We start from the raw sequence: 14,763 nt of genomic DNA on the forward strand, positions 1-14,763 counted from the left end.
CAAAATACCCGGAAGTACACGCGTGGCTTGACAGGTGAGCTCTCATACCTGTTAACTTCCTATTGGAGAATCAAACCACAGCCGTCTAGGTGAAAGGCGAGTGTATATGCTACCAATATGTAAACTAAAAGTGTCTTTACTACGATTTTGTCCATTAACACCACTCTCATAAAAAAAAAACCATGAAAATATATTGTGTACAAAACGATTTATTGTTTTTCATAATTTCACAAGATAGTGAACAAATTTTTTTTAAAAAAAAGCATCAACAACTATAATAAACAACTAGCACTCATGCATCATATAAACAGAAATAAGTAGTTATAAAAAGTGAGTATATTCCAGAGATGGTATAGAGTCGATATCGGAACAAAGCAATGTGTTAAAAATAACTCTGGCAGTTAGATAAGAACTTTTCTTACGTAGAAAACTAACCAAAGAAAGTGATATTTGTTCACAAACATTTTTTACATATAATCTGTATCTAACGCGTTATATTACAATTTATATAAAAATATATCACAGAGGCGCATTGAGACACTAGAGGAACGGGAAGATTAATTAAAACGTTATAGGATAAAAAGAAAATAAAGAAACAACTATTTGAAAACAAAAATCAATATAAGAAATTATACCACATGGTTTGACAATGAAAACAAAAATAAAAACACTCTTTCATAAAAAGTTGATTGTACACGATCACAGTTGAAATATGTTTATACAAAATATATATAATCATACCAAGTATGGTCATCCCGGATCCACAGGCATCAGACAAGCTGGTTACTCTGCAGGTCGAGTCAGTTAGCAACAAATCACATGTAAATGTAATGTTATAATACTTATAATACACAAAGACCGTTTACAGTCAAATGAAGCCGCTCAACAATGCTGACATGTGTGTACCGTCAAGTCCCTATACAGAGTTATGTTATAATTATATTTATTTCTCGAAAAGAATGCAAACATTGTTCTTTTTTAATTCGTGTTCATCTTCTCTCCTGTATTTACTGAGATTTATATGACTCGTAATATTAATGGTAATGTATTTGTGGACGGATCATACTTTTTATATAAATACTGCACATATTGGTTATATAAAATTATTTAAAGAAATTTTAAAGAAATATAGATCTATATTTCCAAGCATTTTATATACATAATTCATTATTAACTGTCATATCTATCAATATTATCAATCGATTGTTAAATTGATCATCAATAAACAGGAGTAATAACTTGAATAGTATGGATATGTTTTCGTTTCTATTAGAAACATTAAATTCTAACATCAAAAATTTTATTGAACAAATTGTACCTGTGAACCTACTTATCAAAAAAGTGTTAAAAGAAATTATTATCAATCTTAACAAAAGTTGAATTATAGTAACAAATCCTGTTCAGTTATTAATATTCATAACTCAATTTCGAAAATACATTATAATCCTGTAATATCAACACCTGATAGCGACATATGTTTGTTGTACATTTATGAAATAATCATAGAGATATAGTTTACTTTATTTGAGTCGTGCTGTATAGACAATGTGGTGCCTATATCGATAGACACATATCTTTCTTGAACGAACGGATATAACTCCGTCAAACTATTTCAGGTATACCTTAACAAACCCTTTCTCATTGTTTGTACATGTACTTAACCGTTACATATTATACATTACTTGTTCTGTTTTTCACCGGTTCAAATAATTTGAAAAAATACGAGTCTTTAAAGAATAGTGCTTGTCATAACAGTAGTTGTCATTTATGGAATAAAAAAATACCTGTCCTTGATTAACATTAAACTAGAAATATATTTAAACACAAACACCTACTCACCCTCACCCTCACACACTCACCCTCACACACTCAATCTCACACACACAAAAAAAAAGAATAAAAGAAGCCAACAAAAAGCATGATCTTGATTTATATAAAACTAGAAAAGTACATTTGAAAAAAAAGAATGTCACTTTAAATCCTCAAGTTTCAGTTAAATGCATATACAGGAATGTGTAATTGAATTCTTTGATATTTTTCATCGCTGGAATAGCGTTAAATAAGTCTGTGTAGGCTTTAATTGTCTGTATCATCTTAGAGATTTTTGTAGATATTATCTCAGCGTGTACCAGCGCTTCAGTGGGCTGTTAACTCATCCGCGTATTCGCTAAACGTTAAGATATCTGTATACTCTGGATGTGTCGTCAAAGTGTGAGAAGGCCTTTAAGACTTGCAGTTTTGATCTATTGTGAAATTGTGCCATATTTCATGGCGCAGAAGGATAAAAAGCTGCCGTTATGCCTAATGCTTACTTCACATATCTTCAATGCGTTGCCGCCGGAGGGACGGTGTTCCAAGCAGATTGTGCACTGTCAGTTGGTGCAAAAGGCGTGGAATCGTTATCAGGCTGTTCTACTGGTGCAGTGGCTGGGTTTCTTGGTGGTGGAGGATAGGCTGGAGGAGGATATGCCGGAGGAGGCGGATAGGCTGCGGGTACATAGCCAGGATTTAGGCCTTGTGTGTTGTTGTAGGACGGCGGTTGAGCTGCCGGGATGGGGTGGCTGTACATAGGGTAGTTTTGTCGGGGTGGCATAGTCACATTGCTGTGTACTGTAACAACATTAGACCACGCATTGTTATTACAATCAAGAGAATTTCATTTTCAAAAATTGGATTACGATTATGAAAACGAAATACATTTGACGAATCCAAAGGATTTTCTTAAATGAAATGGAATATGATACAATGTATGGAATATGATACAATGTATGGAATATGATACATGTATGGAATATGATACAATGTATGGAATATGATACAATGTATGGAATATGATACAATGTATGGAAACGACATTTGAGGAATCTTCTATAAAGATTTTTTTTAAAAAATCATATAAAACTATCAAAAAAGAATATATGGATACAAATGACCTTTTACTAAAAGAATCCATATTTATATTATAAACTGGGGTATGGCAATATAGAAACATATTGAGCAAGGCATACTATTTATTAAAACCGAAATGCTGAGGATATAACACTTGAATACGATAATATAATGATATATTATACAAGGAATAAGATGTATAATTCAAACAAAATAACCAGTTAATAGTATACAATGTATAAAGTTCATATATAACACTTTTAATTTGATTATTTATAACATGAAAATATAGATCAATGTTCTCATTGCAGTTGATTGTGGACAATAGTGACAACTAACATTGTTAGATACACCGTTGCAGTCCAATATGTTACGTGTGAGTCAATAACAGTAAATCATACCTATGGACACTCCTGGGGCCCCCACTGTCGTTGGAGCTACCACGGCGCCCCGATTAGGCCTTCGATTGTCGGCACACTTGCAGATACAGCAGACCACCACAGATATCAACACACCGAGGAACACGATACCGCCAATGACGCTACCAATGATTACCCCAATCCTATTAAATATAAATTCTCAATGTCAAAACAATTATCTCAGTAGGAAAATAGCTCAGTGCATTCTTCCCGACAGTTAATAATGGTTTAAAGAGAGTACAATCATGTATGATATAAAACTCCCCTGGCTACTGAAGTCAATTAAGGTACTGCTTAACAAAGTATACTTAAGATGTAAAATTAGTAACCGTATTAGGAGATATTGTGTTTTTCTGAGCAAAGTGACGTTGTAGGTTGTCACTACCGCGGTTATTATTTTGAGACCTTCACATTTCCTTGACTTAACCAGATTTACGTAGTAGGTACTGGTTAAAAACGTTTCTCTGCAAAATCACTTGGTTTTATTGCAGTTATATTTTCCAAAAAGCTATTCAATTTCAGTGGAATTTCCAGGTTGACATAATGGTTTCAAATTATCTTTGGAAATGTTTAGAGTTGTATTGAATATTGGTATTTTCGGCATCTCGTCGCGTAATATGTGCTGTTTTGGTGCAAATAAGCTGAGTGAAAACGTCATTTTCCTTTCTGAATGGCAGGTTCATGAGGTTGTCAAGCGAAAAAGCAAAATTCTAGGTTACGAGTTAGGAATTTTCTAATTTGCTCTGCAATAATAACCCTAAATAGCTACCGAATTATAACATTTGTAATAGATATAATGTGTAGACCATTGTGTATGTATCCGAACTAATCGTATAGCCTTGTCGTATATAGATAATTGATACTTACGACACCGACACAGACGTATATGCGTCGTACCCGTTGTAATATGAACAACAATAGCGGTAGGTAGTGTAACCACAGCAACCATACGTACAGTAGTCATAGTAGGTGTAGTAGTAACCGCTGGTGAAGTAGTTGTACTGACGTTCGTAACACGTGCTCCCGCACATAAATCCTGTTAATGATAATTGTACAGTAATAGTCCTGTCCTTCTCAATCTTATACATACCAAAATACATATACGTTATTTATATTCCTTACTTTCAACATATCCCGGAGTCCTTTACATGGATTGCGCCTATCAGAAATATGGACAATGACATTACGTCATTAACTGTACACGACTCAACAAAATGGTTGTTTGCCCTTTAATTTTGACTCGAAAAGCTGTAGAAATGGGGGATTTCTGAGTTTTTGATAAAAAGTTTCTAAAATCTGTTTTCATTTCATTGATGAGATTTTATGAAACTCATCTCGAAGTTTTAACATTTGCTCTCAAAAACTTCGAAGACTCCTTTCATAAAATCTCATATCATATATAAATGTTTCCTTTTAGAGCTTGTATCATCCACGAAAAAAACATGCTTGATTCCTGTGGAAAATCTCTAAGTGATGGTTGATGTTACAAAAACTCGCCAATGCTCGCAAAATAAAACCTTCTAAGACACTGTTCATGAATTTTGATATATATATACAAAATCTGCCCTGTAGGTAGTGCTTAAGAATTGTACATGTATGTACTGCCCCCATTGCATGATTGCAAGAGGCGACTAAATTTGGGATCTTATCTTTTCTCTTCGTTCTTAACACCTTTCTTCTTCCTAATGTCTTCCTTGACAATGCTTCAATACCTGCTTGAATACTGTTTTAAATTAAAGAATTGAACTACGAGAATAATGCATTTCGTTAATTCATAAAGATAAAAAAAAAAAAACATGACTCGAACAGGAAACATGTCATTTATCTTTGTTTTCTCTTCTATTCTTTGAATTACATTTGGTCACGTGTATGGTTTGAAGACATGCAAGTCTCGATTAAGCATTTGCAATTCACTCAACCATACAATCTCGACCTGTTACGTTACGGTTAGGATTATATGGTGATTGACAAATCCAGAACCCTGACAGAAATACCAGAATATTGCTATCAATGTATAGCTTTATCAGTTAAATCCCGTCAGAGTCATTCATTTCAGCATACTACACAAGCAACTTAATACCTCTTAAAACAGGTAAACTATCTAGGGAACCAGTGTTAACCCCGACAAGGTTGTATACTTTTCGCATGAAACTTTTACAATTAAACGCGTTTTACTGTATATTATACTGCATAATTTTATTATTACCTTGCAGTGGTACGCTCTCTTGTATATTGTTTTAATGAAAACATGAAAAGGGGAAAATATGACTAAATGAAGAAACGAAGAACAATTACGCGCATTGCAAAACTCATCACATTATACATAATGTATGTATGAATAGGTTTCCAAAGAATGCAAATATGTACAAAAACATTGCTGAGTAAGATTTCAATAAAACACATCAATTTATGTCAGGCAGAGCAGAACAGTTATTAGACAATGAAATATTCATATCATTCTGTATGAATAAGAATTATTGAATAATTACGTAATGCACAGAAACGTTAAAATCCTGTAGGAAACAATGAAATCGAAAACCGATAACAAAGACAATGAATTGTAAACATGCTGGTGTGGACTTTATTGTAACTTATATATCGATTTCCTACCGACAGACATGTAGCTATTCAATATCCATTCAAAGCTTCCATTACTCACCTTTTAAAAGTAACTCGATCGTGTCTCGAAATCACAGTTAAGGCTTTAATTTCTATTCCGTTATACCACTGGCATTGACAAGAACTACGAAGGCCCGTTTCATTTCAGTCCTGCCAAAACTTTTTTTTTTAATTTTACAGTCCCAAAGTACAAACCATTTTAAACTACCAAAGCCAACATGTTTTAATGCTACCAACACTACAAAAACCTATTCACTGTAGTATTTCTTAACACCCACAAAACATTTTTCATCATTGAAAGGATTGAACAAAATTGATACGGGATATTTGCACCTTTAAACACAACTAGATACAGTAGAGATAAAGTGAATTTAACTACCCCATACAGATATTTCGTCCTTCTCGTCAATGATACTAAGTACATGTATGTATACCTATACATGTAGGAGGCGACAAATAGGACAATACCGGATGGGTGGTACAAAATACATATTAAAAATAAGACTAAATCACAGCGTGTGTCCATCCTGACCAACAAGAAACATTTAAATCCGGTAGGAAACAATGAAATCGAAAACCGATAGACTCTGCGTGTGGATTTTATCTTTACTTACATCGATTTATATAATACACAGAATTATTAACTTAAGTTGATAAAGTTTATTTTGTCACTGTTGTTATCTAAGTCAAACCTGTGCGCTTGACGTATTGTTGTTTTTTGTTTTTTTTTTTTTGTAAGAGTTTTTTTTTTGTTTTTTTTTTGTAAGAGTTTGCCGTATTGTTAATACGTTACACACAGACACGATCGGAAAGATTCCCTCTCGGTACTGTTTACCCAGACCAGTGGTACCCATATACTTACTGGTTCGAGACTATTTTAAAGAAATGAAATTATGATATAAATCTTATTCAACATGCAATTTGACGAAAAATCAGCCAGATTTCAACTCGCTTTAAAAGAAACCGGGACATAAAAATCTTCATTCATTTCTCAGCCCTAGCTGATATAGAAAGCCTGCAATGAGCCGCTGTACACGAAAACGTGTAGTTTTAAGTCTTTAACTTGTTTTTGTAATGTGAAGGCAAAACTCAACAGGTGATAAGTACGTGTACATGTATACTTCTCACAAAAAACGCATATTGGATAAAATCTCTTTAATTCAAAAAATTTGAACCAAACAAGCATGTACAAATTGATCATATGATGCTAGCTTGTTTGAATTCCAGTGTAAGGAAGCAAAAGAAACCTTATTAGTCCAGAGTATATTGAACACTTAGCATACATGTATTTTGTTGTTTAAGAGCAGAACGCCCTTTACATGTTAAATTTTGTCTACATAAGGCATACAGAACGGTTCGTTCACATGAAATCGAATTAACGAATTGCGTATACACTTTCTCAGTTTACGGAAGTTGTCGACTATTCCCGATTGGAAATATACCCTCGAGCTGATGTACCCGGATGTTTTGGAAGCTCTATGGTGATTGATTGTATTGATGTCTCCATTTAGTTTCTTATTGATTTTCTTTATACATAACGTTATAGAACAAACAATTCTATTCGTGTTCAAAATGTATTTCAATGCAGTGCAGTGTTAATGGATTTCTGTACAGATTGTGTATACAAGTTTGGTATCATTCAGTAACATGTAATTAGCATAATACAAATATATATGCAGGCAAATTTAAACTTCACACTAGGCAGTATTTATATATGAGAAATACCTGTTTAAAAGATTTTCATTATTCAATGTTGTCGTTCAAGTGTCTGTCTACATGATAAAAAACACGTGATAAAGACATGAATTTACGCCTAGCTAATGTGAGCTACATTTATACCATAAGCCTCATATACTGTATATTTAGTAATATTCGTGAATTGGATTTGAAAATTAATACCCACGAGCTAGGTCCGACTTGGACATCCGCGAAATTGTATCCCGTGAAGTTTAACAACTAAACCGTATGCAATGTGTTTTATATTAGTGTGATTTCAGCCAAAACTCATGGATAAGAAAGCGACTGAAGAAAAGGAATACACACATTTGTCAGTATTTAGGTTTACTTTATGAAATATTGATCTTCGGCAAGATCACTGAAACTGGTGACGTCACAACTACACTTAAAGTGATGGTGCGATAAACCATATCACCCTTTCCAGTACAAACCGATTTTCGATTAATGGTCATTGTATGTTAGAGTCGGAAATCTTACTTAATGGCTCGAAATTATCTGATTTAAGTCGAGGAGGTAAACAAAACAAAAACAAAAAAACAAAAAAATCGTTATATCTTTAATCATTGTTTCAGATGTATTGAAATATGTGAATAGTATAGATTTTTAAAAGGAACGTGTTCTGACTTGAGCCATATTATAATAAATTCCTTCTTATTTGATTTTTCAGATAATATTTTATGCTATCAGATGTTATGGATCTATAAACCATTTCCTGGCATACCTCGGTATTAAATTGATTCTTAATTAAGAGAAGCATACATTTTAAATTGACCTTGATGGTAATAGGTGTTGACGGCATAGTGTTCATATATATATACATGTATAGAGGATATTATTAATATATATATACATGTATAGAGGATATTATTAATATATATATATATATATATAGAGGATATTATTAATATATATATATATGTATAGAGGATATTATTAATATATATATACATGTATAGAGGATATTATCAATCGAGTCTAAGAGGATGTGAAATTTAAAACCTCGACATTAGTTTCTAAATGTTATAACAGATTTAATACTACATTATATGTTAGTCGAGTAATATAAAGTACCCAACACCAATGTTAACCCAGTAAGGTAAAGTCCCCAACACCAATGTTAACCAAGTAAGGTAAAGTCCCCAACAGCAAGGTTAGCTCAGTAAGGTTAAGTCCCAAACACCAATGTTAACCGAGTAAGGTAAAGTCCCAAACACCAATGTTAACCCAGTAAGGTAAAGTCCCCAACAGCAAGGTTAGCTCAGTAAGGTAAAGTCCCCAACACCAATGTTAACCGAGTAAGGTAAAGTACCCAACACCAATGTTAACCGAGTAAGGTAAAGTACCCAACACCAATGTTAACCCAGTAAGGTAAAGTACCCAACACCAATGTTAACTGAGTAAGGTGAAGTCCCCAACACCAATGTTAACCCAGTAAGGTTAAGTCCCCAACACCAATGTTAACCCAGTAAGGTTAAGTCCCCAACACTAATGTTAACCGAGTAAGGTAAAGTCCCCAACACCAATGTTAACCCAGTAAGGTAAAGTCCCCAACACCAATGTTAACCCAGTAAGGTTAAGTCCCCAACACCAATGTTAACTGAGTAAGGTAAAGTCCCCAACACCAATGTTAACCGAGTAAGGTAAAGTACCCAACACCAATGTTAACCCAGTAAGGTAAAGTCCCCAACACCAATGTTAACCGAGTAAGGTGAAGTCCCCAACACTGATGTTAACCCAGTAAGGTAAAGTACCCAACACCAATGTTAACCCAGTAAGGTAAAGTACCCAACACCAATGTTAACCGAGTAAGGTGAAGTCCCCAACACCAATGTTAACCGAGTAAGGTGAAGTCCCCAACACCAATGTAAACCCAGTAAGGTAAAGTCCCCAACAGCAAGGTTAGCTCAGTAAGGTGAAGTCCCCAACACCAATGTTAACTGATAAGGTAAAGTCCCCAACACCAATGTTAACTGATAAGGTAAAGTACCCAACACCAATGTTAACCGAGTAAGGTAAAGTCCCCAACACCAATGTTAACTGATAAGGTAAAGTCCCTAACACCAATGTTAACCGAGTAAGGTGAAGTCCCCAACACCAATGTTAACTGAGTAAGGTAAAGTCCCCAACACCAATGCTAACCCAGTAAGGTAAAGTACCCAACACCAATGTTAACTGAGTAAGGTGAAGTCCCCAACACCAATGTTAACTGAGTAAGGTAAAGTTCCCAACACCAATGTTAACCCAGTAAGGTGAAGTCCCCAACACCAATGTTAACTGAGTAAGGTAAAGTCCCCAACACCAATGTTAACCGAGTAAGGTGAAGTCCTCAACACCAATGTTAACCCAGTAAGGTAAAGTCCCCAACACCAATGTTAACCGAGTAAGGTAAAGTACCCAACACCAATGTTAACCCAGTAAGGTAAAGTACCCAACACCAATGTTAACTGAGTAAGGTGAAGTCCCCAACACCAATGTTAACCCAGTAAGGTTAAGTCCCCAACACCAATGTTAACCCAGTAAGGTTAAGTCCCCAACACTAATGTTAACCGAGTAAGGTAAAGTCCCCAACACCAATGTTAACCCAGTAAGGTAAAGTCCCCAACACCAATGTTAACCCAGTAAGGTTAAGTCCCCAACACCAATGTTAACTGAGTAAGGTAAAGTCCCCAACACCAATGTTAACCGAGTAAGGTAAAGTACCCAACACCAATGTTAACCCAGTAAGGTGAAGTCCCCAACACTGATGTTAACCCAGTAAGGTAAAGTACCCAACACCAATGTTAACCGAGTAAGGTAAAGTACCCAACACCAATGTTAACCCAGTAAGGTTAAGTCCCCAACACCAATGTTAACTGAGTAAGGTAAAGTCCCCAACACCAATGTTAACCGAGTAAGGTAAAGTACCCAACACCAATGTTAACCCAGTAAGGTGAAGTCCCCAACACTGATGTTAACCCAGTAAGGTAAAGTACCCAACACCAATGTTAACCGAGTAAGGTAAAGTACCCAACACCAATGTTAACCCAGTAAGGTAAAGTCCCCAACACCAATGTTAACCGAGTAAGGTGAAGTCCCCAACACCAATGTAAACCCAGTAAGGTAAAGTCCCCAACAGCAAGGTTAGCTCAGTAAGGTGAAGTCCCCAACACCAATGTTAACTGATAAGGTAAAGTCCCCAACACCAATGTTAACTGATAAGGTAAAGTACCCAACACCAATGTTAACCGAGTAAGGTAAAGTCCCCAACACCAATGTTAACTGATAAGGTAAAGTCCCTAACACCAATGTTAACCGAGTAAGGTGAAGTCCCCAACACCAATGTTAACTGAGTAAGGTAAAGTCCCCAACACCAATGCTAACCCAGTAAGGTAAAGTACCCAACACCAATGTTAACTGAGTAAGGTGAAGTCCCCAACACCAATGTTAACTGAGTAAGGTAAAGTTCCCAACACCAATGTTAACCCAGTAAGGTGAAGTCCCCAACACCAATGTTAACTGAGTAAGGTAAAGTCCCCAACACCAATGTTAACCGAGTAAGGTGAAGTCCTCAACACCAATGTTAACCCAGTAAGGTAAAGTCCCCAACACCAATGTTAACCGAGTAAGGTGAAGTCCTCAACACCAATGTTAACCCAGTAAGGTAAAGTCCCCAACACCAATGTTAACCCAGTAAGGTAAAGTACCCAACACTGATGTCAGCTCAGTAGGACAAAGACCCAGCACAAATGTTACCCAAGTTAGGTAGGGATGCAGATACAGAGATGGCCGTCCGATCACAACATATGAATGAAGATACAGAGATGGTCGTCCGATCACACATAGGAATGTAGGAATGAAGACACAGAGATGGTCGTCCGATCACACATAGGAATGTAGGGATGCAGATACAGAGATGGCCGTCCGATCACACATAGGAATGTAGGAATGAAGATACAGAGATGGTCGTCCGATCACACATAGGAATGTATAGGAATGAAGATACAGAGACGGTCGTCCGAGCACACATAGGAATGTAGGAATGAAGATACAGAGATGGCCGTCCGATCATACAGAAATGATCGTCCGATCACACATAGGAATGTAGAAATGAAGATACAGAGATGGCCGTCCGATCACACATAGGAATGAAGATACAGAAATGACCTTGAGGTCACAATCACACACCAGATAGAACGGAGAAGAATTAAGACATATCAATTCATCAACTCACCCTGAATTTTTAGCATGAAAGCCAGTAGGAACAATATAAGTCCGCTGTAATACATCATGTTGACGTCTTTTCTACCTTTCAGTACATAGATCCATTCATTAACTTCAACATTGACTGTCGTCTGGTGCGTCTGGTATTCCCGGGGTACTTCAATAAATCTATCGATAAAATGACGTCAAACTGTATCCAGCCTATACCCGGTACAGCATACATATTAAAGTAGGCTATTTATAAAACCACATCGATCACACTTGTGGTACGATTACAAGGTATTTACTGTGTCGAAAGAACATGAAACTATCATCTACTATAGCCGATTACACGACTGTTTAAAATTCTCATATACTTTTTGTAAGATGTTATCGATAGACTTTTTAAATGTTTGGTTGAAATCAAAAGACTTTTGAAATTGTAACGAACAAAACAGGGTAAATATATGGGATAGATGTATCAATGTTTGTTCAGGGATTGGTTATACACCGAGTCCGCAGAATACAGAGGATTTGGGCTACACAACAGCTATGGTCATATATACACGGTTTATACAGAGGATGGGGTCACACAACAGCTATGGTCATATATACACGGTTTATACAGAGGATGGGGTCACACAACAGCTATGGTCATATATACACGATGCCTACAGAGGATGGGGTCACACAACAGCTATGGTCATATATACACGGTTTATACAGAGGATGGGGTCACACAACAGCTATGGTCATATATACACGATGCTTACAGAGGATGGGGTCACACAACGGCTATGGCCATATATACACGGTGTCTACAGAGGATGGGGTCACACAACAGCTATGGTCATATATACACGGTGTCTACAGAGGATGGGGTCACACAACAGCTATGGTCATATATACACGGTGTCTACAGAGGATGGGGTCACACAACGGCTATGGCCATATATACACGGTGTCTACAGAGGATGGGGTCACACAACGGCTATGGTCATATATACACGGTGTCTACAGAGGATGGGGTCACACAACGGCTATGGCCATATATACACGGTGTCTACAGAGGATGGGGTCACACAACGGCTATGGTCATATATACACGATGTCTACAGAGGATGGGCGGCACAACAGCTATGGTCATATATACACGGTGTCTACAGAGGATGGGGTCACACAACAGCTATGGTCATATATACACGGTGTCTACAGAGGATGGGGTCACACAACGGCTATGGTCATATATACACGGTGTCTACAGAGGATGGGGTCACACAACAGCTATGGTCATATATACACGGTGTCTACAGAGGATGGGGTCACACAACAGCTATGGTCATATAAACACGGTTTCTACAGAGGATGGGGTCACACAACAGCTATGGTCATATATACACGGTGTCTACAGAGGATGGGGTCACACAACAGCTATGATCATATATACACGGTGTCTACAGAGGATGGGGTCACACAACAGCTATAGTCATATACACACGGTGTCTACAGAGGATAGGGTCACACAACAGCTATGATCATATATACACGGTTTATACAGAGGATGGGGTCACACAACAGCTATGGTCATATATACACGGTTTATACAGAGGATGGGGTCACACAACAGCTATGGTCATATATACACGATGCCTACAGAGGATGGGGTCACACAACAGCTATGGTCATATATGCACGGTTTATACAGAGGATGGGGTCACACAACAGCTATGGTCATATATACACGATGCCTACAGAGGATGGGGTCACACAACGGCTATGGCCATATATACACGGTGTCTACAGAGGATGGGGTCACACAACAGCTATGGCCATATATACACGGTGTCTACAGAGGATGGGGTCACACAACAGCTATGGTCATATATACACGGTGTCTACAGAGGATGGGGTCACACAACGGCTATGGCCATATATACACGGTGTCTACAGAGGATGGGGTCACACAACAGCTATGGCCATATATACACGGTGTCTACAGAGGATGGGGTCACACAACGGCTATGGCCATATATACACGGTGTCTACAGAGGATGGGGTCACACAACGGCTATGGTCATATATACACGGTGTCTACAGAGGATGGGGTCACACAACGGCTATGGCCATATATACACGGTGTCTACAGAGGATGGGGTCACACAACGGCTATGGTCATATATACACGATGTCTACAGAGGATGGGCGGCACAACAGCTATGGTCATATATACACGGTGTCTACAGAGGATGGGGTCACACAACAGCTATGGTCATATATACACGGTGTCTACAGAGGATGGGGTCACACAACGGCTATGGTCATATTTACACGGTGTCTACAGAGGATGGGGTCACACAACAGCTATGGTCATATATACACGGTGTCTACAGAGGATGGGGTCACACAACAGCTATGGTCATATAAACACGGTGTCTACAGAGGATGGGGTCACACAACAGCTATGGTCATATATACACGGTGTCTACAGAGGATGGGGTCACACAACAGCTATGATCATATATACACGGTGTCTACAGAGGATGGGGTCACACAACAGCTATAGTCATATATACACGGTGTCTACAGAGGATAGGGTCACACAACAGCTATGATCATATATACACGGTGTCTACAGAGGATGGGGTCACACAACAGCTATGGTCATACTGTATATATACGGTATCTACAGAGGATGGGGTCACACAACAGCTAGATGTAACACTCAACTGGCTTGTGGTCATCGCATTCTGAAGTCCTGAAACGTCTTTGCAATTGAGGTTTTGTCTTTCAATTGGTGACGTTAACCACGGAAAGATAAGAAATATGAGCTTCCATGGGTCAAAGATGTGGAAATCTCGAATGAAAGTTAAAGGGACAATTTAGTCACTTTTGTTTACTTTTTTATCATTTCACAAATTAT

General features: G+C 37.3%; 1 protein-coding gene across 1 annotated transcript; it reads right to left on the bottom strand.

The window, feature by feature from the left end:
- Nucleotides 1-191: 191 nt before the first annotated feature.
- LOC117332876 (cysteine and tyrosine-rich protein 1-like) lies at nucleotides 192-12,119 on the bottom strand. Its single transcript, XM_033891936.1, has 4 exons — nucleotides 11,875-12,119; nucleotides 4,176-4,344; nucleotides 3,291-3,451; nucleotides 192-2,610 (listed from the first exon to the last, which is right to left on the bottom strand). The coding sequence occupies exons 1-4, from the start codon at nucleotides 11,930-11,932 to the stop codon at nucleotides 2,324-2,326; spliced, it is 675 nt and encodes a 224-aa protein (XP_033747827.1). The 5' UTR covers nucleotides 11,933-12,119; the 3' UTR covers nucleotides 192-2,323.
- Between the last annotated feature and the right edge of the window lie 2,644 nt (nucleotides 12,120-14,763).

The sequence above is a fragment of the Pecten maximus genome, chromosome 8 (assembly GCF_902652985.1).
Source record: "Pecten maximus chromosome 8, xPecMax1.1, whole genome shotgun sequence".
In the NCBI taxonomy this organism is placed as follows: domain Eukaryota; kingdom Metazoa; phylum Mollusca; class Bivalvia; order Pectinida; family Pectinidae; genus Pecten; species Pecten maximus.